The 27,672-nt window shown below is 43.1% G+C and overlaps 1 protein-coding gene across 1 annotated transcript in view; it reads left to right on the plus strand.

Moving 5' to 3' along the window:
* The window catches only part of nek8 (NIMA-related kinase 8), a 71,481-nt gene extending 53,362 nt beyond the window's left edge, over positions 1-18,119 (plus strand). The window contains exons 13-15 of the mRNA XM_078224830.1: positions 8,929-9,087; positions 15,606-15,764; positions 16,041-18,119. Of these exons, the coding sequence (XP_078080956.1) occupies positions 8,929-9,087; positions 15,606-15,764; positions 16,041-16,069 (347 nt within the window). The 3' untranslated portion in view covers positions 16,070-18,119. The remainder of the gene's footprint in view (positions 1-8,928; positions 9,088-15,605; positions 15,765-16,040) is intronic.
* Positions 18,120-27,672: the final 9,553 nt, after the last annotated feature.

Here is a 27,672-nt window from a genome sequence, read left to right on the forward strand (position 1 = left end):
CAGACTGGGGCTAAATACTTGGGGTACTCGCTCCCTCTGGTTCCATTTAATATAATCAAATAAGCTACCGAACACCAATAGTTATCCATTATTCATCACTAGGTATGGTTATGTAGCATGTCCTCCTTTCCCTTTTCCTCTTCTGACCACCCACTCCATGTCTCAATATCCTCAGGACAGAGGACTGTGCAGGACTGATAAAGGCCATTTCCATCACTTCCATTCTCAAAATTCAGAAATTGCATAATGGCGTACTTTATCTTCAGTAGCCCTTTCCACAAAAAAAAACATCCATCACTTGCTAGAACTTGATAACATTCTCTGCTTTCACCATTCTTCAGAAGTAGTCTATTTTGCACATGAGCCACTGTATGTGATAAAGCTCAGCATCTTCCTTGAGACAAGAGTGCAGAATAGTAATTCTAAGTCAGATTCATAATATGCAAAATACGGAGAAGTTCGATGAAACAGAACTTGTGAAACATCCTGCTTTTGATGCAGTGCCTAAGAGTGTGATGCAGGCAGGTTCAATCAAAGCATTCAAAAGGGAATTAAAAAGTAAAGTTTACTTTAAAGTTTATTTATTAGTCACAAGTAGGCTTACATTCACACTGCAATGAAGTTACTGTGAAAATCCCCTAGTAGCTACACTCCGGCGCCTGTTCGGATACACTGAGAGGGAGAATTTAGCATGGCCAATCCACCATAATCTGCTTGGTGACTTCAAGTATGTCGTTTACTGGGACTTAAAACGTAACTACAGTAGTGCAAAACAATTTTCTGAACTGCTATTTCACATTATTTGTGGTGCCTTATTTTTAACAACCTCTTTAAATCTGAACCTACAACCATGTACAAATGTTCATCCATAGAATCCTTGAACTACCTTGGTGAGCTTCTGCAATGCATCTTGTAGATGCTACACACTGTTGCCACACGTTCATCGGTGGTAGAGGGAACGACTGTTTGTCGAAGGGGTTCCAAACAAGTGGGCGGCTTTGTTCTGGATGGTGTTGAGCTTCTTGAGTGTTGTTGGAGCTGCACTCATCCAGGCAAATGGAGAGTGTTCCATCACATTCCTGACTTGTACCTTGCACATGGCGACCAGGCGACCAGGCTTTGGGGGGTGGGGGCAGCGGGGGGGGGGAGGGGAGAGAAGGAATTAGGAGATGCAGTCCCTGTGCAGGATTCCTATCTTCTGACCTGCTCCTGTAGCCACAGTATTTATATGGCTAGTCCAGCAAAGACAACCAGCATATCTTTGGACTGTGGGAGGAAACTGGAGCACCCGGAGGAAACTCACACAGACATGGGGAGAATGTACAAACTCCACACAGACAGTGGCCAAAGCTGGGAATTGAACTCTTGTCTCCGGCACTGTGAGGGGTCAGTGCTAACCACTGTGCCACCTCACTGTGTTATCTGAAAAGGAAGCATGAGGGGTACAGAGAGAAGATGGGAGAATGGCACTGAGGGAATTGCTCATTCAGAGAGCTGGTACAGACTTGATGGGCCGAGTGGCTGCTTCCTACAATAACAAATTTGAGATTCTGAACAGAAAGCAGAATGGTAAAGCTGTGCTGTGTTAATACTGTTTGCATTAAAATTGCACTGTGCTAATATGTATTAAAAGTGCATTGCGAAGATATGCGGCAATATGGCACAGTGGTTAGCACTGCTGCCTCTCAGTACCAGGGACCCGGGTTCGATTCCGGCCTCGGGTGACTGTCTGTGTGGCCTTTGCACATTCTCCTCGTGTCTGCATGGGTTTCATCCAGGTGCTCTGGTTTCCTCCCACACTCCAAAGATGTGCAGGTTTAGGTGGCTTGAGCGTGCTAAATTGCACCATAGTTTTCAATGATGTGTTGGTTAGATGGATTGGCCATAGTAAATGCACGGGTGATAGGACGGTGTATGGGCCTGGGTTGCTTGCTCTTTCAGTGAGTCAGTACAGATTTGATGGGCCAAATGGCCTCCTGCACTGTAGGATTCTATGGATGAACATTTATACATGGTTGTAGGTTCAGATTTAAAGAGGTTGTTAAAAATAAGGCACTACAAATAATGTGAAATAGCAGTTCGGAAAATTGCTTTGCACTACTGTAGTTAAGTTTTAAATCCCAGTAAAATTACATACTTGAAGCCACCAACAAGCAGATTATGTACTGCACAGCTGTTCTCAGGGCATCCTCTTCTGTAGCAAAAATCAATAACACACTCGGTTTTGGGCACTATTAAGTGCTCTTCCAATTAGCTGAACCATGTAGTAACCATGTTAGTTCTCCTATTAAAAACAGAAGAGCATTAACCTCAGAGGAAATCACTTCAGGATTGCAATTGGCTTCATTGCCCTTGTGCTTGGGTGTAAAATCAGCTGTGGCACCCAGTCCTTCATGTCATTCAGTGTGCTCTTTACTGGAAAGTAAAGGTAAAATCACCGTACTCCCAGATGACCATAGGCTGCTCTCTCTCCTTTGAGGGGGAGGGCTGACTGGTGCTGATTTAACCTGGGGATCACCACATCTCTGGCAAGGGGCAAGGTTGAGAAGGCCCTCATGGCTAACCTCAGCCGGTACAGGAATTGAACCCACGCTGTTGGCGTCACTCTGCATCACTAACCAGCTTCTCCAGCCAACTGAGCTAAACCAACCCCCACTGGAAAGTATATGTATGTGGACTTCAGTGACATTTAAAACTTGGCAGTGATGCGTTATAAGGTAAAACAGTCCACTGGCAGTCAGTACCTTGATTGAAGAATGGTTATGTAGTGAGGTATTTCAGGGCTCCTTCCACTTGCAGAACAATACCTGGTGGAGACAAGGAGCAGCTCTCCGTAAGCTAGTGGCATTTGCTACCAAATAAACCTGTTGGACTTTAACCTGGTGTTATGAGACTTCTTACTGTGCTTATCCCAGTCCAATGCTGGCATCTCCACATCCAGGCAAAGAAAGTCATTGAAGGGAAGGGGTGCAAGAACATGACTGTGCTATGGAAGACTAAATTTCAGGAGCTGAGGAAAAAGGTTCAGAAAAAACCCGTCGAAAGATTCTGATTTGAAAGTTGTCCTTTACAATGGACTATTAACAGAGAAACTTTACATACTTCTCTGTAACATTTGATCATTGCTGCTGCCTGTAACTTGTTCATTGTTGCGAGGAACTGAGAGTTTTTTTAAACTGCAAGTTAAATGTGGAGTTAAACATTAGTTACTGAGCCACAACAGGTATTTAAGGAAAACTCTGGTTTGCCTCCTATCCGGTCACAAGTCTTTCTAAGCTCTTGGAGTCAGTTTCTTGAGAAATCTGCTCATGCTGAAGCTTTTCTGTGGCCATAACATGTCGCTGTGCCTCTGACATGTAATGAAAATACCTAATTACTCGTCAAGATTTTGTCTTTAATCCATAATATAAACACTTGGTTTAATTGCTCACTCCTGTCCATCACACCTCTGAGGACACGCAATGTCTAATGCCAAAATCTGCTGTCACACTTCAAAAACAAATCTGTAAATGTACAAAATGCCTCTTTGCTTGCACAGATACCAGACCTGCAATGACTGTGGGGTCTTAATTGATATGCTCACAATCAAAGCCAGTGTTCTAATCTCCAACAATTAACCTTTGAATGAGTACAGCTCCATGTTTACTTAATATTAATTAATTTGGTAGCCTCAAAATACCAACACAGCTATACTTTAGCAGTATAATGAGGCATTGTATTTTACACAATATAATATTCCCCTGATTTAGCATCACCGTTGTTTGATATGTTTAAAATAAAGTTTATCTATTAGTCACAAGTAGGCTTACATTCACACTGCAATGGAAATCTGTGAAAATCCCTTAGACACCACACTCCAGCGCCTTTTCGGGTACACTAAGGGGCAATTTAGCATGACCAATCCACCTAACCAGCACATCTTTGAACTGTGGGAGGAAACCGGAGCACCCAGAGGAAACCCACGCAGACACAGGGAGAACATGCAGACTGCACACAGACAGTGACCCAAACCGGGAATTGAACCGGCTGTGAGGCAGCAGTGCTAATCACTGTGCCACCGTGCCGCCCCAGATGTCACACTTTGTTGCGGACACAAAACAATTTTTTATTTCAAACTTTATTTACTACTTTTTACAAAAAGGTACATTGTAAAATACAGGCAAAGAAAAAAAGCTAGAAATAAAGAGGATGAAAAAAAGGTACGGGAGAGTAAAGAAGAGGAATAAGACAGAATTATACAACTTGGAGAGGAAAAAGAAAGGTTGTTAAAATAACGATTAACAGGTTGCCAGACTCGATCAAATTTTTTAATTGATCTGTGTAAGGTACATTTAATCTTTTCAACCTCGTCATCTCCTTGACTCATTGCAAGTGGTGTTTGAGACTCGCAGTTGCAGTTCAGTAAAGGGGACACAAATTCTGCTTCTTCATAAACTACCTTTATTTCTTTGACCCAACTTTACAAACAATTCTCCACCAACACCCAGTGCCACCTGTCGCCCCTTTATATATCAGTGACTTCTATTGACTAATTGACATCAAATTAGATTTTTTTGATTTGATTTATTATTGACACATTTATTAACATATAGTGAAAAGTATTGTTTCTCACGTGCTATACAGACAAACATACCGTTCATAGAGAAGGAAATGAGTGTGCAGAATGTAGTGTTACAGTCATAGCTAGGGTGTAGAGAATGATGAACTTAATGCAAAGTAAGTCCATTCAAAAGTCTGATAGCAGCAGGGAAGGAGCTGTTCTTGAGTCGGTTGGTACGTGACCTCAGACTTTTATAAGTAGGTGGAAGAGAGAATGTCCGAGGTGCGTGGGGTCCTTAATTGTGCTGACTGCTTTGCTGAGGCAGCGGGAAGTGTAGACAGAGTCAATGGATGGGAGGCTGGTTTGCGTGATGGATTGGGCTACATTCATGACCTTTTGTAGTTCCTTGCGGTCTTGGGCAGGGCAGGAGCCATACCAAGCTGTGATACAAGCAGAAAGGAAGGTCTGTTAACCCATTCCTAACAAGTGGGAGGGTGGAGTTGTGGAATTTCAATCGAATAAGTTATAAAACGACGTGCAAGCAATGAGGCAAAGGCCGAAGCATCTGACTGGTGATGATCTGTCATCAACTACATTGTCAGGGATTACCCCAAAACACCAATAAAAGTGTTAATATCAATAGATTTGCCATACATGTATGAAAAAGTTAGAAACACAGAGGACCAGAAAGTAGCCAGCCTTTGACATAGCAAGACATATGAAACCGTGCTGCAGGAGCCAATTGACATCTTCCATGGGCAGGATCCAGTCTAGACTACATCCTAGCAAGTCTAGTTCTAGAGAGATAGAGCTGATGAAGATCATTAACTCGAATACACAGTGATGAAGAATACACTCTGAAAATAATCGACTGCCATAGACCGCCAGAAAGCTCGGTATGTAAGTCGCAAAACAGTCTTAGCAAAGAAAGGGCCAGTGACCTCAAAGTTTAACGGCAAAATACTGGAAATTGGAAATATGAACAGAAAGTGTTGAAAATACTCAGCATGTCAGGCAGCATCCGTGGCTTTAGAGCACAGTGCCCGAGCAACTCTGGTACTGCACCATTCATCTGGAGAACATAAGTTTACGTTCCACCTAGTTGTTAGAACTGAATTCAGTTTGTAAGCAGGCATCAGTATGAAAGCAGCCAAACTGTCATAAAAGCTCAGCTAGTTTATTAATGTCCTTCAGGAAGGATTTGGCTGCGCAACTAAGGATGGACAATAAATATTGCTTCGCTAATCTCAGCTTGTGTCAGTTTCTCACCCACACAAATAGATGAGTGCCATCCAGTAACAGCATAATTTGATCAAACAAAATTAAATTCTCATTCAGCTCTTCTTCTGCCTACTTACAGTAAGAAGTCTCACAACCCCAGGTTAAAGTCCAACAGTTTTATTTGGTAGCACAAGCTTTCGGAGCGCTGCTCCTTCATCAGGTGAAGGAGCAGCGCTCTGAAAGCTTGTGCTACCAAATAAACCTGTTGGACTTTAACCTGGTGTTGTGAGACTTCTTACTGTGCCTACCCCAGTCCAATGTCGGCATCTCCACATCTGTCTACTTAGCAATTAGGTTATGTTGCTAAAAAGGAAATTGAGCCAATTTAACCTGAACAGAATCTAGGTATTGATTTCCAGGATGCAAAACAATTGAGTAAAAAAGCAAGATTTTGAATTATAGCATGTGGGTAGCACTGTGGCACAGTGGTTAGCACTACTGCCTCACAATGCCAGGGACCCCAGGTTGGATTCCGGCCTCGGGTGACTGTGTGGAGTTTGCATGTTCTCGTGTCTGCGTGGGTTTCCTCCGGGTGCTCCGGTTTCCTCCCACACTCCGAAGGTGTGCAGATTAGGTGAATTGGTCATGCTAAACTGCCCCTTAATGTCCAAAGATATTTAGGATAGGTGGATTAGCTTTGGTAAGTGTGCGGTGTTATGTGGATAGGGCAGAGGGATGTTCCTTTGGAGAGTCAATGCAAACTCAGTTGGCCAAACGGCCTCTTCTGCACTGTAGGGATTCTATGGTTCTATGGTCTAGGCACTTTATAACCTTCCGTATTCAACATGGAGTTCAGCAATTGTAGATCATAATCTCTGCCCCCATTTTGTGTTTCTTTGCCTTTTTTTGCTAAACTCTCAATTCTCTCTTACTTTTCCTCACTGTCCTTTTAGAGAGCAGCTATTCAGGATGCCCACCAATCACACCTCCTCTAGGCCCTACCTTTGTTTCTTTACTTATCTCATTACCACACCCTTTAGCCTTGCACCACAACTGATCATTTAATCACCCCTGCCCTCCATCCTAATCACAACTCTTCTGTCCTTCCCAACCTCCCTCCTTTCACTAGATTGAAACCGAGACTTTCCCCCATCCTGATGAAAGGTCACGCACCACATGCCTGAAACATTAACTCTTGTCCCCCTTTTCACCGATGCTGCCTGACCTGCTGAGTGTTTCCAGCATTTTCTGATTTTATTTCAGATTTCCAATATCTCTGCAGCATTTTGCTTGAATGCTGTAGCAGAAGTGAATTGCCACTTTCTTTTGAAGCCTTCATACCAGGCTGGTGAAAGAAAGTCTACATGAGTCAAAATTCTGTTTGGATAACACGGCCTTCACTCCCTCCACCACCCTCTCACTCCAAAATAAGACTCGATGGGCCGAATGGCCTCCTTTTGCATTGTAAGGATTCTATATTCCAAAGGTGTTTCAACCAATGAAGTACTTTTAAGCGGTTAACATTGTCATGTGAAAAATGTTCTTTGTACGCAGTAAGCTCCCACAAACAGCAATGTGATCATGACTATTTTAGAGATGTTGATTAAGGAATAAATGTTGGCCAGGACTTGGATGAACTGCCCTGCTCCTTTTTGAAATAATGTCACGGGATAATTTACTTTCATCCGAAAAAACAGGACCCTGGGTTTAAAGGCTCATCCAAAATACGGTATCTCTGAAGGTGCAGCACTCCCTCTGCTGCACTGAGGGGTCAGCCCAGATCTTGTGTTTAAGTCTGCGGAGTGGGACTAGAACCAACCACCTTCTGACTCAATATGCAGGCATACTATCACTGAACCATGGTTAATTTATATCCATAAAAAGGTGCACATTTGCACTGCAGCATTTTATCTTGTAGATTAAATTGTGTACCGTCTGTACTTATAAAAGAGTTCTAGGTCTGGCTAACAATAAGCAGCAACACAAAAGATTCACTAGTAATATACCTAGATGTCATACCTCACTTGTCGAACTGAATGACAAATGCCAAACAATCCTAAAATGCCACGAGTTTCTCAGCTGCAGCGTGAAACTGATGAATACATTCCAGCTGTGAAAGTTCCTTGTAAAAGTTCCAAATTACAATTGCATTCTGTTTGACCGGATATGTGATTTTGTTTGATTATATTTCTGTGGAGCACCTTGTGATGTTTTTCAATATTAAAGGTACTATATGTATGCAAGTTCTTATTTTGATGTCTCCCCAAAACTCCCCAGGGCACAAACCATTCCCCAACTAGGAAGCCAGATCTGCCCCAACGCTGCTATTGAGCTCGTTGCAAAGAGGTGTGCAAATGCAATGTACATTGACTCTTCCCAATTTCCACTCTGGCATGAATTGCCTTAACCCAACTGGTGCCAACTTTTCCCTTCATATTCCCTGCCCCCCCCACTTGACCTGATGGGTAGTTGCCAACCTAGTGCCAAAACATCTATTCAAAGTCACTTCTCTGTTACCAGGCTGCCCAACTTGATTTGATTTGATTTATTATTGTCACATGCATTAGTATACAGTGAAAAGTATTGTTTCTTGCGTGCTATACAGACAAAGCATACCGATCATAGAGAAGGAAATGAGAGAGTGCAGAATGTAGTGTTACAGTCATAGCTAGGGTGTAGAGAAGGATCAACTTAATGCAAGGGAGGTCCATTCAAAAGTCTGATGGCAGCAGGGAAGAAGTTGTTCTTGAGTCGGTTGGTACGTGATCTCAGACTTTTGTATCTTTTTCCTGACTGAAGAAGGTGGAAGAAAGAATGTCCGGGGTGCGTGGGGTCCTTAATTATGCTGGCTGCTTTGCCGAGGCAGCGGGAAGTGTAGACAGAGTCAATGGATGGGAGACTGGTTTACGTGATGGATTGGGCTACATTCATGACCTTTTGTAGTTCCTTGCGGTCTTGGGCAGAGCAGGAGCCATGCTGAGCTGTAATACAACCAGTAAGAATGCTTTGTATGGTGCATCTGTAAAGGTTGGTGCGAGTCGTAGCGGACATGCCAAATTTCCTTAGTCTTCTGAGAAAGTAGAGGCGTTGGTGGGATTTCTTAACTATAGTCTTATTATTTGTCTAAGAAATCTGAGAGAAGATGACTGTCTCTTTGTTCATTTCAGAAACTGGAGAATGCTATACGTTTGGCAGTAACCAACATGGACAGCTGGGCACCAACACGCGTCACAATAACCGATTGCCATACTTGGTCTCTGACCTGTGTGGGGTGAAGGTTACCATGGTAGCTTGTGGCGATGCTTTCACAGTCGCGATTGGAGCAGGTATGTCGCGATTGAATCGGCAATTAGCATTTTATAAAAACTCTACTGGATGCCAAATTGCGAATCCAATCATGTTGATAAAATTCATGTTTACTGCTATGAGCAATGAAATCATTCGCTAGGACTAATCTACTGTATTGTTAATGGACACTAAGGGCTGAATTTTACAGCTCCATCACGGCGTACACAGGACCATGAAATGCAACGAGCCATTCAGAGGTCCTTTGACTTCAGTGAGATCGGAAAATCCCGCGAGAGGCAGGAGCTGTAAAATTCCGCACCAAATGGCAGCTTTTAAAAATCATAGTATTCTTGATAAATCCATTTGCTTAAATATTTGGAAGTAGCCTTTGAGTGATCAGAATCACTACAGGACCCGGCACGGTAGCACAGTGGTTAGCACTGCTGCCTCACAGCACCAGGGGCCTTGGATCGATTCCAGCCTTGGGTGACTGTGTGGAGTTTGCACGTTCTATTCGTGCCTACGTGGGTTTCCTCCGGGTGCTCCAGTTTCCTCCCACAGCCCAAAGATGTGCAGGTTAGGTAGACTGGCCGTGGAAAATGCGCAGGGTTACGGGCATAGGATGGGGGTGGTGTGGAAATGGGTTGTGGGTATGATGCTCTTTGGAGAGTTGGTGCAGACCCAATGGGCCGAATGGCCGCCTTCTGTACTGTAGGGATTCTATGATTCTCGGACCCAGTGCAGGAAAAAAAGATTAAAATTTGCTGTGTTTTACTGCTCCACACTCTCGTTAAAAGTAGAGTAATCAAACCGTCTCTGCTTAAGAAGCTGAAAATTGCTTTAATACTTTATTCTTGGGACTAATTTTTATTATTTCATGTCCAGGAAAGATGGGTTTTTCCAGTGTGTTTATATAAGCTATGGAGAGAGGTTGTTAACAACCTCCTGTCGCTAATCATTTCCATACTGCTTGTTAATGCTGACAGAAACACACAGGAATGCAAAAAATGTCAGGACGAGAGATTTTTCTAAATTGGGAATTTTTTAAACAAAAAAAGCACAGATAGTATCCTAATGGCTCAAAAAGTAAATGTCCTACAGGATCTGCTATTGAGTATTGCAGACCAGAAAAGCTTCAGGATTCAGTACTTGTCTTCATAGAATCCCGACAGAAGGAGGCCATTTGGCCCATCGAGTCTGCAACAACTCATCATCTTAACCAGGTCCACCCCCCTGCCCTATTCCTGTAAACTCATGCATCTACCCTGCTAATTGCTCTAACCTACACATTTTAGGACGCTAAGGGGAAATTTACAGTGGCCAGGCATCTTTGGACTGTGGGAGGAAACCGGAACACCCGGAGGAACAGGCACGGGGAGAACTTGCAAACTCCACACAGGAGTCACCCAAGGCCGGAATTGAACCCAGGTCCCCAGCGCTGTGAGGCAGCAGTGCTAACCACTGTGCCACGTGCCATCCTTGTTCCGGACTGGATTTTCTCAGCTGGAATCACAGCAGGCTTCCGGTTGCTGATCATGACCCAATGGTTACCGCATGAAATCCTGTTGACGCTAGGGCTGAGATTGCCCCCTTTTGAAAAGAGACGTTCCTGACCACAGAACAGCTTCTAACCTTGGGATGATTTGGCGGTTTTGGCCTGGGTATGAATCTGCTTGGAGAGGAGTGGAGCAGAGATTAGCTCTACAGCTAAACACAGGGCTCATTGCATTTTTTTTCACCAATTCTATAGCTGAGAGTCTGCTCAAAAGGATGTGAAGGGAATTGGCGGTTAGCTGGATTAGGTCTCGAAAGCCTGTTGCAGCTTGGCCTGCTGCCTATTGAATGAGGGAAAACCTTTAATTTTCATAAAAACCACAGCCCAGACAGTCTTTCTGAAATCAGTATGTGCTTTTTGGTTCTATAAATTAATGGTCCACCCGCCATTCGTAGCAATGTTGGATTCCGGGTATGATGTACACAAGTGATGATTAATTTGTTGGATATCATATTTTTATCATTTTCGTGACATTGCAGTAGCCATCCATACACAGATTCCCCAGTTACCACAGGTAGGAAATCTCGTGGAGTAGCTGCTTAAGAAACTTCTGTCTCAAGTTCAGGAAGAGCAGTATAAATTGCTAATGGTATCCGGCAGCAATCAATGCCACTCCTCGGTGAGTGCAAAGCCTTCAGGGAGCTGGTAGCTGGTGGAATGATTATAGGTCAGGTGAAAAATCTAGCCCTTGTCATCCAGGATCAGAATTGAAGACTCAACATTTGGATGAGGTAATGGGTTGCTGCAAGTGCCTGTGCAAACGGAGCCAGATACAAGTCACTGGCTTCAGGAGAGAAAGGCTAAGGGGAATAAATTGGAGTGGAAAAATAGAAATCAGTAGATTTCCATTCCGCAAGGTATGCAATTTATATTCCTGTGTCGATATAAATTACTAATAGTATGCAGCAGCAATCAATGCGGCTCTCAACTGAGTGAGAAACCTTACTTTTAGATTTGTTTTTGGAAGTAATGGCCAAAATGAGTCTGTGCCAGGAACAATGTATTTGAAGCTGAATAGGGCATCAAAGTTGATTGAAGCGAGGAACAAGCTGTCTTTCCCTGTCTATACTATTTTTGGGGAGCTTGCATTAAAAAATTACAACAGCAAAACATGCCATTTTGCCTAAGTTTAAGTTTGTTTATTAGTGTCACGGATAGGCTCACATTAACATTGCAATGAACCATGATGTGGAGGTGCCGGTGTTGGACTGGGGTGGGCACAGTAAGAAATCTCACAACACCAGGTTAAAGTCCAACAGGTTTATTTGGGATCACGAGCTTTCAGAGTACTGCTCCCTCATCAGGTGAGTGTTCCGGCACTCACCTGATGAAAGAGCAGTGCTCTGAAAGCTCGTGATACCAAATAAACCTGTTGAACTTTAACCTGGCGTTGTGAGACTTCTTACCACAATGAAGTTACTGTGAAAATCCCTAGTTGCCACACTCCAGCGCCTGTTCGGGTACACCAAGGGAGAATTTAGCATGGCCCAATGCACCTAACCGGCTCGTCTTTTGGACTGTGGGAGGAAGCCGGAGCACCCGGAGGAAACCCACACAGACATGGGGAGAACGTGCAGACTGCACAGAGAGTGACCCAAGCCAGGAATCAAACCCGGTTCCCTGGCGCTGTGAGGCAGCAGTGCCACCGTGCATCTAATCATTGGGTGGCGAGTTTATCCTTGACTTGAATAATTATCTTAATAATCTTCCCTTATCCCTTTACTCCTTTTTCCTTCAACCACCTAACTAACCTACTGTTAAATGTTATGATTAACACTGCCCTTCAGTGCATTCCACAGCCTCTCAGCCCTTGTATAAAAAAACTCCTCCTGCTCTCTGTTCTAAATATTATTTAGTCTTATCTCTCTCTTCATAGAATCCTACAGTGCAGAAGGAGGCCATTCGGCCCATCGCATCTGCACCGACCACAATCCCACAGAGGCCCTATCCCTATAACCCCATGCATTTACCCTAGCGAGTCCTCCTGACACTAAGGGGCAATTTAGCATGGCCAATCCACCCAACCTGCACATCTTTGGACTGTGGGAGGAAACTGGAGCACCCGGAGGAAACCCACACAGACACGGGGAGAATGTGCAACTCCACACAGACAGTGACCCGAGGCTGGAATTGAACCCGGGTCCCTGACTCTGTGAGGCAGCAGTGCTAACCACTGTGCCACCGTGCTGCCCACATAAGGCCTCACAAACCCCAAATATGAAGAGGAATTTGATCAAACTGTCGAGTCAAATTGAGAGTGCTTCTTGCCTTTGCTTGGCAATTTCTCTCCACTCTGCCCCATGCTTTCATCATTTTGACCATCTCTATGAAATCACCCTTTAATTTCATCTATCCTTCAAAAATAGCTCCACCATTTCAATAACATTTTCATGATATTTCATGCAAAGCAGAATCCAAGTCAATCTGTGCTGTATTACTTTCACATCCTTTTAGTAGTATAGAAGCCCCAATACTGCCCTCAATCTGTGGTCTTCCTCAGATTTTATATAAATTCAACATTAGTTCTTGACTTTTATATCCTCTCCCTCTTGCTGTAACACTCAGTATCCCATCAGCTTTTTTAAAAAATTTAAGTTCATTCGTTAGTGTCACAAGTAGGCTTACATTAACACTGCAATGAAGTTACTGTGAAAATCCCCTAGTCGCCACACTCTGGCACCTGTTCGGGTACACTGAGGGAGAATTTAGCATGGCCAATGCACCGAAGCAACACGTTTTTCGGACTTGTGGGAGGAAACCTGAGAACCTGGAGGAAACCTACACAGACACGAGGAGAACGTGCAGACTCTGTACAGACAGTGACCCAAGCCAGGAATCGAACCTGGGTCCCTGGCGTTGTGAGGCTAACCACTGTGCCACCGTGCCACCTAATGGCGTTTTTAATGGCCTATCCACTTGAGATGCTTTCAGTACCTTATGAACTTGAACCTCCAAATCTCTCTGCACTTCTACATCATCCAGTTCTCCCCCGTTCAAAGTACAATTATTATTTACTTTTAAGTTAACATGTATCGCATTACATTCACTAACATTGCATTCCGTTTGCCAGTTTATTGACCATTTCATCATCTTAATAATATCCCCATGCAGCTACCTTTGGTCCTCAGAATTATGCACTAAGCCTTCTACTTGGAGTGTTACCTGCAAATTTGGACACCTTTCCCACTCGCCCTTTATCCAAATCATTGATTCTTTGACAGATAAGTGGGGTTGCTCCCAGATCAGTCAGTGAGACATTATGACCTTCTTCCAACTACGCTCAGGAACTGTCCTTAATTCCACTCCCTCTTTCCTTCCTGCGTTTTACTCAATTGGTTACCTACCTACTAATTCCATACTCCTTAGTATTGTTTGCATTTCCACTTTTTAAAAAATGTGATTTGATTTGATTTATTATTGTCACGTATTATCTCACAGTGAAAAGTATTGTTTCTTGCGCGCTATACAGACAAAACATACCGTTCATAGAGAAGGAAACGAGAGAGTGCAGAATGTAGTGTTACAGTCATAGCTAGGGTGTAGAGAAAGATCAACTTAATGCAAGGTAAGTCTATTCAAAGGTCTGACAGCAGCAGGGAAGAAGCTGTTCTTGGGGCTTCTATACTACTAAAAGGATGTGAAAGTACATGACCTCAGACTTTTGTATCTTTTTCCCGATGGAAGAAGTGGAAGAGAGAATGTCCGGGGTGCGTAGGGTCCTTAATTATGCTGGCTGCTTTGCCGAGGCAGCGGGAAGTGTAGACGGGAGTCACTGGATGGAAGGCTGGTTTACGTGTTGGATTGGGCTACATTCATGACCTTCTGTAGTTTCTTGCGGTCTTGGGCAGAGCAGGAGCCATACCAAGCTGTGATCCAGCCAGAAAGAATGCTTTCTATGGTGCATCTGTAAAAGTTGGTGAGAGTCGTAGCAGACATGCCAAATTTCCTTAGCCTTCTGAGAAAGTAGAGGCGTTGATGGGCTTTCTTAACTATAGTGTCAGCATGAGGGGACCAGGACAGGTTGTTGGTGATCTGGACACCTAAAAACTTGAAGCTCTCAATGACCTTAAGTACGATCCATATGTGCCATGGACCACCTAGTCTCCAGTATTGTGTTTAAATGGTGGGTTTATTTTTTAAATGAATGCCATGTCTTTTAGCTTAAAGAAGCTGCTGAATGAGATTTATTTCTTTTTCTCTTTCTCGCTCCCTCTTGCACTCCTATTTCTAATTTCCTATCCCCCTCTCTTGAAAACATCACTTTTTAATGGGGATTCAGTTCCATGGGCACTCTGCCTAATGGTATCTTATCATAGAATCTACAGTGCAGCAGGAGGCCATTTGGCCCATCGAGCCCGCACCGACAACAGTCCCACCCAGGTCCTATCGCCGTAACCCTCCTATCCCCCTGACACACTAAGGGGCAATTTAGCATGGCCAACCAACCTAACCCACACATCTTTGGACTGTGGGTGGAAACTGGAGCTAAATGCTAAGTACTGTGCCACTGTGCCGCCCCTTGTCCAAGTGATTGTTCTTTGTTTGTGATCATAGACACTGAAAGTCAACAAGCTCCATGTCCTTCAAAGGCATAATGATTGGTCTTAATTCTGTCTGTATTTGATGTCCACACAAGTGCACTTTTCAGCAGAAGTCACTAGGTGCTAATAAGAAGTGGGATTTCCAAATGATAGTATCACCCCAGCCTGGAGCACTGAAGCCAATTGCTGCACCCAACCGATGCCCCAACTAAGATTGACTACAGATAGAACTTGAGATCTTTGAGGTCTAAATGGCATTGTATCACACGAGGCAATACGATTCGCCACTGAGCTATCAAGAGGGATCACTCTTGGAAGATTCACATATTTGAATTTCAACATATTTGAGAATCTCATGATTGTTTTGTGAAACTAGCATCTTAGTTTGTCTGAATGAAGCAGCAAAAATGAGGGTGCATTACTGCAGGGTGTCTTAAACATCTCCTTTTTCTCTGAACAGAGGGTGAAGTGTATACCTGGGGGAAAGGTGCCAGAGGAAGACTGGGAAGGAAAGAGGAAGACACTGGGATACCTAAGCAAATGCAGCTGGACGAAAATAATCCCTATTTTGTTACCTCTGTTGCTTGTTGTCATGGAAACACGTTGCTGGCAGTAAAACGTAAGGCATCCACTTTGTGCAATTTTTAATTATTTTAAATATCTGCTGTGGGTTGTATAGTTCTCAATTAAGTGTGTTTTCTTTAAACATTGTGTTAGTGGTTGACAAGCAATGTTAACACAGTCATATCCAAGTGTATAATTAATTTCCAAGTGAAACAACAATTAACAGTGTTAAGCAAAAGGATACTGTTGATATTATTATGCGGTGGGAAATTCTCTTTTGTAAAGAAGCTATCAGGAGTTTTCAAACTTCCTCTTGTATTTTACACTCTAGCTTTGGGCGATGAATCCATTCCAAGATGACCTGAAATATTCAGCTTGAAGCCGGTATTTTTGTTGTGGATCTGAGAATGGCTGGTACTAGGTATAGTCAGAAGAAAAGGTGACCAATCTGAGAGAATGGACACGCCTCTCCAGCAGTACGTTAGGCGCCTTTTTGTACAATGACCACAAATGACTGGTGTTGTTGGCATTTGGGAATAGGCATCGAGTCGCCAAATATTCCCATATTTTAATTTGCATTCTGTTTTGATAGCAAAAGTCCGTACTACAATGTAAGTATGTCAAATTTCCTCATACCTGTATAATGCCTATACTTTGCTAAATGGTTCTTAGAGGGACAGTTAAGACTGCAAAATGCCTGGTTGTCATATGCCGCATTTTGCCACTCATGCATTAATACATCCCAGCATTAGGAAACTTGGGCCTCCTATTAATCTCTTTGGTATTAAGCACTAAACCAAGACGTAGAGTTAAATGCAACCAGATTTGTGGTTTGTTAGCGATGCCAGGTATTCAGTCCAATAATGAGCATGATGACATGTAATATAGGACCAGAGAAAGTAGCTGCAAATTAAATCTTGTGCAGAGATTTATAATTTTCTACAGTTTATCATGACATATTCTGGGACCGAGTCCAGGCTGTTTTTTTTTGGTATTTAGTTGGGTAGAAAGTCCAATGGATTTCACAGCTGCCACTGAGAGCTACCAATAAATTACTTTGTTCAAATGGTTCACGTTAGCCTTCACAGTTTGCACTTGAAAGATGTTCTGTTATTGCAGAATGCTCCCTATTAACAGTATTAAAGACAGACACTCTCACAGTTCAGTGACTTGGAACAGTTTAAAGGACAGAATTTAACTGAAACGAAATAAAACTGATTTACTTCCTTTTCTAAATATAGTGAAATTAGATACCATCCACTTGTTTTTCTACCAGTTTTCTGCCCCATATGACTTGAAGACACACTCATATTTCAGTGCAATATCACATCTTAAGCCTTTCATTTGCATTTTGGTATAGCGGCCATTTTGTCATGTCTGAACCCAGACAGTGAGCATTAGCAGGTTATTTGACTATGGAGAGTATTAATGCCAGTTATGATGGCACCCACTGTCCCCCCTTGTACTTCCCAGCAGGGGTGACTGAGTAGTGACCAGAAGAAGGAGCCACTGTGATTTATTTCCCCCCCACTCCCTTTCGGAAGCAGAGAGAGCAGTTGCTATCCTGAGAAACGATATCTGCACACGGTGGAACCTTCTGGCGTGTATGGCCTAACGATTTTCTACCTTTATTAATTGAACCACTGTAAGATGTTGCCCCTTTAGAAATCACGTAAAGAGCTTGCCTTCTGAGTATTCCGTTGTAATATTCTGATTAATCTATGCAATACACAGTATTTTATTTTCTTCGTACCAGGTGCCTATGAACGCAACCTGTTCCATTTAGTTATTCTGCACATACAATGGGATTATTAAAAATGATCCGGTTTGCAGTATTAAGGATTCATATCATAACTTTAGATTTCATTCATTGGGTCTATACAAGTAGCAGAGGCTTCAGCCAGGTCACCATATTAGAAATCTTAAGGATCTTCATGCATTGTGCGACATTTGCTTGTTGTAATTCTATCCCTGTTGTCTTTTCCAGAAATGTGCTTTAATGCACAATAACATCAATCTATTTGTAGTCCATTTTAGTCTGACAGGAAATTACATCGAGAATAATGGATACCTGTGAGTGAGTTACAAGACCATAACCTAATCAAGAAATGTGATAAACATCTCTGAACACTATCTGAATACTTAATTTTAGGTTACTCTTTTGTAATTCAGTCCCTGGTGTCTATACTTTTACATAAAATACATATTGCGGATGGAGTTCAAGCTTTAAATGTTTCATTATGCTGGGTCTCTATAATCAATGCTAATTTTCAGTTGCTTTTATATCCTCCAAATTTGGATTCCACGACACCAGCCTGCCATGAGGCTGCAGAAAATGGATTTAACTGTGTAAGTGCTGGGAAGCAGCGCCTGGAAACTGAAATCTGAATTAAAACAGATGATCTCAGTTAATGCTCTTGAACGACGTTCTTTTGTTGTGGTGTCATGCGTTTCATGAGAATGCGTAAAATGCAGTAAATTACAGGATAACTTGAGACACACTGAAGGGGAAAGTGGGCTCTGTGACGCCTATTCTTCAGACGCTCTGTGGCTTTGTAAGGCCCAAAATGGTTAGCAAATACTTGAAGTGTATCACCTGTCATATTCTACATAGGCTGACCAGTTAAGAGCATGATGTGCATTAAGAGATTTTAGCTAATCTCCTAAATTGCATTATACAATGGAGCACACTCCTTTCAACTTTCCCCTCTTTGTTCTTTGTAATTTTCAAACCCTCAATTTTTTATTCTTTTCTATTCAAGGTGAGGGGGGCAAGGTTCAACACAGATGTCAGGGGGACGTATTTTACACAGAGGGTGGTGGGGGCCTGGAATGCGCTACCAAGCAAGGTGATTGAGACGGACACGCTGGGATCGTTTTAAGACTTATCTAGATAACCACATGAACAGACTGGGAATAGAGGGATACAAAAGAATGGTCTAGTGGGCACATGAGCAGTGCAGGCTTGGAGGGCCGAAGGGCCTGTTCCTGTGCTGTATTGTTCTTTGTTCCTCTGAGGGAGCTGGTCCCACCAGATGATGATATGTATAGAAGCTGGTAACCTTATTCAGAAGGTTTCAGTTCAAAGCTACCGAGATATCCACTCAATATGAGGCGTGCACACATTTTCCCTCTGAGAGCTGCTCTGATTTACCCAAATCCAGACAGCTTAGGCAAAGGTTGGCAACAGCCGCATCTTAAATATTCCCTAGCAAGGGAAACGCTGATGTTTAATCAGCTAAAACCTAGCTTCCTATCAACACAAAGCACTGAAGCCCCGATAGATTAAGAGCTGGAAATATTTTACAAAAATATAGTCTGCTGTAATACATCATAATCAAACATGTTGTAGGCAGAAAAACAGATGCTGGGGGATAATTTAACAAGCAGCTGACTGCAGTGATTTTTCCATTAAGATTTGGGAATCATCGGTCTTGGAAAGGCGAAGTACTGTGGACAATTATGTAGCCGATATAGAAGAAAGACGTGCATTTAAGAACACAAGAAATAGGAGCAGGAGCAGACTATTCAACCCCTTGAGCCTGTTCTGCCATTCATATGATCATGGCTGATCTGATTGTGGTCTTACCTCCATTTTCCTGCCTGCCACCCATAAACCCTTTACCCTTGTCAGTCAAAACAAAGAACGGTACAGCACAGGAACAGGCCCTTCGGCCCTCCAAGCAGAGCCGATCACGTTGTCCTACCTAGACAATCACTTATATCCTCTATTTCCTGTTTGTTCATATGCCTATCAAGATAAGTCTTAAATGTGGCTAACGTAACTACTCAACCACCTCACTTGGCAGTGCATTCCAGGCCCCCACCACCCTCTGTGTAAAAAACTTTCCCCCCTTTTCTTGAACTTGTGCCCCCTTGTAATTGTCATTTCTGCCCTGGGAAAAAAAGCTTCCAACTGTACACTCTACCTATACCTTTCATAATTTTATGAAGTTCTATCAGGTCGCCCCTCAGCCTCTTTCCAGGGAGAACAATCCAAGTTTGTTCAATCCCTCCTCTTGATAATACCTTCCACACCAGGCAACATCCTGGTAAACCTTTTCTGCACTCTCTCCAAAGCCTCCACATCCTCCTGGGAGTGTGGTGACCAGAATTGGACACAGTATTCCAAACGTGGCCTAACCAACATTTTATACAACTGTAATATCTAACTCAGTTTTGAATATATTCAGTGGAGGCTCGGTGGGACAGTGGTTAGCACTGCTGCCTTACAGCGTCAGTGACCCAGGTTCAATTCCGGCCTCGGGTCACTGTTTGTGTGGAGTTTCCAGGTTCTCCCCATGTCTGTGTGAGTTTCCTCTGGGTGCTCCGGTTTCCTCCCACACTCCAAAGATGCTCAGGTTAGGTGGATTGGCCATGTTAAATTATCCCTTAGTGTCAGAGGGACTAGTAGGGCAAATATGTCTAGGTTACAGGAATAGGGGTTAGGTGGGATTGTTGTCGGTGCAGGCTCGATGGGCTGAATGGCCGCCTTCTGCATTGTAGGGATTCTATGATTTTGATGATGAATGACCCAATCTCCACTGCTTGCTGGAGGAGACGATTCCAAACATTAATGACCCTCTAAGAGAGGAAATTCATACTTATCTCAGTCTTAATAGAAGACCCCTTATATTTAAGCTGTGCCCTCCTGGTTCTAGATTATCTCATGAGTGGAAACATTCTCTCAGCATCTATCCTGTCAAGCTCCACTCAGAATCTTCGTTTCAATGAGATTACCTCTCATTTTTCTGAACTCAATTAAGTATAGGCCCAACCTGCTCAACCTTTCCTCATAAGACAAACCTTTCATCCCAGGAATCAGCTTAGTGTATCTTCTCTGAACTGCCTCCAATACAAGTATATTCCCCCTTAGGTATGTTGGACAACGCTGAACACAGTACTCTCGGTGCGCTCTCACCAATGTCCTGTACAGTTGTAGCAAGACTCCCCTACTTTTATACTCTATCCCCTTTGCAAAAAAGGCTGATTCTTTTTGCCATCCTAATTACCTGCTTGCTGACGTTTTGTGATTCATGTACAAGGGACACCCAAATTCCTTTATACTGCAGCATTCTGTAGTCTCTCTTTATTTAAATAATATTGTGCTTTTCTATTCTTCTTACCATAATGGACAACCTCACGTTTCCCCCACATTATACTCCATCTGCCAATTTTTTTTCACTCAGTTAACCTATCTATTTCCCTTTGCAGACTCTTTCTCATAACTTGCTTTCCCACCTATCTTCTCCTGTCAGAAAAATTAGTTATAATATGATCTGTCCCTTCCTCCAAGTCATTAATATAAATTCTAAATAGTTGAGGACCCAGCACTGATCCCTGTGGCACTCCACTATTTAGCTTGCCATCCTGCAAAAGACCCATTTATTCTGTTTCCTATTTCTTAGCCAGTTCGCTATCCTTGCTAATTTTTCACCCCCAACACTGTCAGCTCTTAACTTGTGTAGTAACTTGTTAGCTGGCACCTTACTGAATGCCTTTTGGAAATCCAAATACCTTCAATCTTCTGGTTCCCTTTTATTCACCCTGCTTTTTTCATACTCAAAGAACACTGATAAATTTGTCAAATATAATTTCCCTTTCTCAGAACATGGTAATTCTGCCTGATAGAATTGTGATTTTCTAACACCCTGCGACTTATCATAGAATCCCTCCAGTGCAGAAGGAAGCCATTTAGCCCATCAAATCTGCGCCAACTCATACCCAGACCTACCCCGCAACTCCACACATTTACCCCGCTAATCCCTCTAGCCTATATCTTGGGACACTAAGGGGCAATTTAGGATAGCCAATGCACCTAAACAGCACATCTTTCAGACTGTGGGAGGAAACCGGAGCACCCAGAGGAAACCCACGCAGACACGGGGAGAACGTGCAGACTCCATACAGACAGTGACCCAAGCCAGGAATCAAACCTGGGTCTCTGCCGCTGTGAAGCAGCAGTGATAACCACTGTGCCACCATGCTGCACTTCCTTGACATTGCTATCTATACAAGGCAGAGTTTCAAACTCTGCAGATCATACAAAACTTGCAAGTATTGTGAACAATAAGGAGGCTAGTGTAGAACTTCACAAGAACATGGACAGGTAGGTAGAATGGGTGAATAAAATAGAAGATGAAATTGAGTTGATAGAAGTGTGAAGTTATTCATTTTGATAGGGGGGAAATGTAGTGAGACAATCTAAAGGGTACAATTTGAAAGGGGGTGCAGGAGCAGAGGGAGCTGGGTGCAAATGTACATAAATCACTGAAGATAGCAGAACAGGGTAGACCACGAGACCATAAGACATAGGAGCAGAATTAGGCCACCCGGCCCATTGAGTCTGCTCCACCATGATAGAATTATGATTTTCTAACACCCTGCGACTTATCATAGAATCCCTACATACAGTGCAGAAGGAAACCATTTAGCCCATCAAATCTGCACCAACTCATACCCAAACCTACCCCGCAACCCCACACAAGGCTGATATTTTTCTCATCCCCATTCTCCTGCCTTTTCCCCATAACCCCTGATCCATAGAACCATAGAAAATTACAGCTCAGAAACAGGCCTTTTGGCCCTTCTTGTCTGTGCCGAACCATTTTATGCCGAGTCCCACTGACCTGCACTTGGACCATATCCCTCCACACCCCTCTCATCCATGAACCCGTCCAAGTTTTTCTTAAATGTTAAAAGTGACCATTTACCACTTTATCCGGCAGCTCATTCCACACTCCCACCACTCTCTGCGTGAAGAAGCCCCCCCTAATATTCCCTTTAAACTTTTCTCCTTTCACCCTTAACCCATGCCCTCTGGTATCCATAGCGAACTGGTTGAGAGAGGTCAATAAAATATGCGGCATTCTGGACTTTATCAAGGGGGCATAGAGTGAAAAGGTAAGGAAATTATGTTAAAGCTGTGTAAAACACTGGTTCATCCTCAACTGGATATTGTGTCCAGTTCTGGGCACTCTGTGAAGGCATTAGAAGGAATGCAGAAAAAAATCACAAGAATGATTCCAGGGATGAGGAACTCCAGTTAAGTAAAAATGCTGGAGAATTTGGGACTGCTCTCCTTAGAGGAGATTGTGAGGAGATTTAATCGAACTATTCAAAATCATGAGGGGTCATGACAGAGTAGAAACTGTTCCAATCGGTGAAAGGATCTAGTACGAGAGGGCACAGATTTAGGGTAATTGGCAAAAGAAGCACTAACAACACAAAGAAAATCTTTTTCACCCAGCAAGTGATTAGGGTCTGAAATGTCGTGTCCTGAGAATGTGATGGAGGCAAGTTCAATTAAGGCATTCACATGGAAGTTGTATCATTATGTGGGGGTGGCACGGTGGCCCAGTGGTTAGCACTGCTGCCTCACAACACCAGGGACAATTCTGGCCTTGGGTTGAGTTTGCATGTTCTGCCTGTGTCTGTGTGGGTTTCCTCCGGGTGCTCCGGTTTCCTCCCACAGTCCAAAGATATGCGGGTTTGATGGATTGGCCATGTTAAGTTGCCCCTTAGTGTCCCACGATGTGTAGGTTAGATGGATCAGTCTTGGTAAATGTGTGGGGTTATGGGAATAGGGTGGGGAGATGGGCCTGAGTAAGATACTCTATCAGAGAGTTGGTACAGACTCGATGGGCTGAATGGCCTCCCCTTCTGCACTATAGTGATTCTATGATTATCAGAAAAGGAAAAAGTGCAGGGCCACAGGAAACTGTGAATTGATCCTTCAAAGGGCCAACACAGACATGACAGCCAAATGGCCTCATTCTGTGCCATAGTCATTCTATGAACCTAGGTACAGTGTGTAGTCACTGGTACCATTGTGTTTTTAAGGTTGTTTTTTCAAACAGCAATTCAGTATGCGGGAGCCCACTTAAGAAGCGTAGATCACTTAAGGCGCCTTGTGCAGGCTTTGTTATGATTTTCTCATAAATCGAACCATAGACAACCCAAACTTTTAAAAGTAGCTAGGTCAGCATAATATGACATCCGTAATTTATATTAAAGGGGAAAAAAAAAAGATTTTTTACCGAAAGAAATTCTTGACTAATCCAACTTTTCAAGTCATGAATAAGAATATCTTCTGTTAATATTGCCTCCAGCCAAGTTTATGTAAAGGAAAGCAAAATAAAAAAATTGGCAGTGTCTAAAATGACTGCAGCATTCTCTGATTGCTTTTCTAAGTTCTAGGAATATACCAGAAATGGCAATGAGGCAGGTCTGCTTGTTTATTTTGGCAGAGAAAACCCCTAAAGAAATGTTTAAAAATAAATGAGATGATTACATAAAGCATCTGTTTTGAGAATTGAAAATTATAAGTGTGAGTGTCCGCTGTCAGAAATGTCTATCTGACTTGTAAACAAATCGGGGGATCCCATTCCCGAATAATGGGATGTACTCATATCTGCCAAATACCATCAGTGTGGAGAGGATTTCCAGCTTTCCTATCGCTGGTCAATAAATCAGTCTTCAGGGAAGACCCATCACACTTTTTTCCACCTCAATTATTCTTCCAATTTTCCTGGCTTCTTCACTGAAGGTAACAGAATACTGGGGTACATTCCCACGGGGAGAAGGCATCAGCGGCCTTCAACTGGGCGGAGAAGTGGCAGATGGACTTCAACCTAGATAAATGCGTAGTGGTCCATTTTGGCAGGTCGAATGGGATGAAGGAGTACAATATAAAGGGAAAGACTCTTAGTACGGTAGAGGATCAGAAGGACCTTGGGGTCTGGGTCCATAGGACTCTAAAATCGGCCCCGCAGGTGGAGGAGGTGGTTAAGAAGGCGCATGGTGTGCTGGCCTTTATCAATCGAGGGATTGAGTTTAGGAGTCCGGGAATAATGATGCAGCTATATAAGACCCTCGTTAGATCCCACTTGGAGTACTGTGCTCAGTTCTGGTCGCCCCATTACAGGAAGGATGTGGAAAAGATTGAAAGGGTGCAGAGGAGATTTACAAGGATGTTGCCTGGATTGAGTGGCATGCCTTATGAGGATAAGCTGAGGGAGCTCGGTCTTTTCTCCTTGGAGAACCTAATAGAGGTATATAAGATGTTGAGAGGCATAGATCGGGTGGACTCTCAGAGGCTTCTTCCCAGGATGGAAATGTCTGCTACGAGAGCTCACAGGTTTAAGGTACTGGGGGGTAGGTACAGGGGAGATGTTAGGGGGAAGTTTTTCACACAGAGGGTGGTGGGCGAGTGGAATCGGCTGCCGTCAGTGGTGGTGGAGGCAAACTCAATAGGGTCTTTTAAGAGACTCCTGGATGAGTACATGGGACTTAATAGGATGGAGGGTTATAGGTAGGCCTAAAAGGTAGGGATGTGTTCGGCACAACTTGTGGGGCCGAGGGGCCTGTTTTGTGCAGTAGTTTTCTATGTTTCTAATTCCTTCCGGTTTCTTCACGTGTAATGCTAAATAGCGAACAGCAATAGGGAAGGGAAGTCAACCAGCCAAGGACATCACAGCTCTGTCAGTCTGGTTCACACAGACACACTTTCCACAAAAGGCTCAATGGATAGCGATCAGGGGTTGTAAACTCTTACTGATTTTCTGCCATCCCTGAACATAGTAAGAAGTCTCACAACACCAGGTTAAAGTCCAACGGGTTTATTTGGTAGCATAAGGAGTGTCACTCCTTCTTCAGGTGAGTGTCGCAGAGCTGAGGCCAGGTACAAAGCTACAGCCACTTACGCAGAGATTGTCCGACTCAGCACAGACCCAGAGATCGAACTTCAGATCATCTCAGTCCACATGACCTTGAGCAGCAAGTTTATTACAGGAGCTCCATCACACTTTTTAACCCAATAAGGACTGCAGAAATTCTGTGCCGTATTGGTAATTGTTACGTGACTGCAACAAGTGTCGATTCATTTCTTTTGCCAGTAACCCACTTAATTATCAGTTTGTCTGTTAGTATCAATTATTCTTTCTGTACAAGTTTCATCTGGGTGCTCCGGTTTCCTCCCATAGTCCGAAAGACGTGCATTGGCCATGCTAAATTCTCCCACGGTGTACCCGAACAGGTGCAGGAGTGTGGTGACTAGGGGATTTTCACAATAACTTCATCGCAGTGTTAATGTAAGCCTACTTGTGACACTAATAAATAAACTTTAAACTTTACCCACTAATCAAAATGGCTACAAAAGAGTTGCCAGCGGTGATTTTAATTTATTTGTGGCATCAGCTTTGATTATTCACATCAATCCATGCTAGCTATTTCTGCTTTCAAACTCCTAATGGCACACAACACATCCTAATATTGGCATTGATGTAATGATTTTCTTTTGTCATCGCCCATGCTTTGGATGTGAAGCTGTCTGAACAGATCTTTAATGTGCTAAAATGAATTTGGAGGAGTTGCACTAATACCTCACATAACTTAGTCCTTTGGAATGTCTAAACTATGCCAAATAGGAGCCTGGACATGACATGTCCTCGAAACTTAAAGTGAGTATTAACCTGAACCTTGTTGAACAGACAAAAATTCCATGCACGCCACTTGCTGTGACCTGTGCGATATGTATCTGTTTTTCAATGGGGCTCTAACTTTCATGCTAGCTCACATACCAGTTTACAAAAGCAACCCAATCAATAGAATCCAGATAGGTATCATTCAATACTGAATACAGTTGCAGTAAATTGTTACAAATGATACACAAAAGGGAAATGGAATTCGAGTAAGTACATTTAAGAATTGCAATATCGAGCCCCTTGCTGGTTCCCTTGATAAATAGAGTGGCACAGTGGTTAGCACTGCTGCCTCACAGCGCCAGGGACCCGGGTTCGATTCCTGGCTTGAGTCACACTCTGTGCGGAGTCTGCATGTTCTCCCCGTGTCTGCATGGGTATCCTCCGAGTGCTCTGGTTTCCTCTCACTATCCAAAAGACGTGCTGGTTACGTGGATTGACCAGGCTAAATTCTCCCTCAGGTTTCCCGAACAGGCGCCAGAGTGTGGCGACCAGGGGATTTTCACAGTAACTTCATTGCAGTGTTAATGTAAGCCTACTTGTGACGCTAATAAATAAAATTTAAACTATAAATGCACCACCCAGTGTAAAACTGAGCCACACAGAGTAGTAAGATGCCTGTTTGATTTGCAAACTGTACGTGATCGCACAGGGCTGTGGGTGTTGATAGGGGTTCTATAATTGGCCTGAGCTGGATAAAAACGCAGCACTAGTTTGTGTCTTGATCACTATCCAATGATTCCAGTTGGAAAGTGGGTGCTGATGTTACATAAGACTGCATTGGCCTTAGCTGTGACGCCACCATCTGCACTGGAGCAAGCAGTGGTTGCTGTCTTTTCACTGCTCCAGCATTAGCGTCATGGTAACTTGCTGACAACCTCACCATTGAAAGGCACTGAACGGCATAACATTGCTGTAATTACATGACAGCTACCAACTCAACTCTCCACAAAAAGTTATTTCAAATCTTAGGTATTCTTTCAGCAATGTGATAAGTGTTAATTACAAAAGTTGCTGCCTAGGTTTGTATGAAACTGACCATTTAGCCAATGCATGTTAGGTGCGTATCACCAGCATTCTTGTTTTGGGCCAAGATATTTTTTAGAATAATGATGAAGCTAATGTCACTTGCCATTATTTATGCACAGATACACTGCAATTTTAACTGAGGGGCAGATATGCAATTAAACTCAAAAACCCAAACCTTGTTGTTTGTGTTACACCCGCTCCATCAAATTAGCATTGTGACCATAGTAACTTACTGATAACCTCATCGCATAAAGTTGCTCTATTTACAAGACAGTGGTAATTACTGCTAGTCAACCTCCCTGGCACTGAAAAGGAACTCATGACGTGGAATTTTATTTATTCGGGTTTTACTTGAAGGAGATTTCAAAAACATTTAAAATTTTCAAAACAATTTTAACATTTTTGCTTTTCATTGAAAGTTTTCTTTTTTAATTTCATTTCTTTTTCTGTACC

The sequence above is a fragment of the Mustelus asterias genome, chromosome 12 (assembly GCF_964213995.1).
Source record: "Mustelus asterias chromosome 12, sMusAst1.hap1.1, whole genome shotgun sequence".
Taxonomy (NCBI): domain Eukaryota; kingdom Metazoa; phylum Chordata; class Chondrichthyes; order Carcharhiniformes; family Triakidae; genus Mustelus; species Mustelus asterias.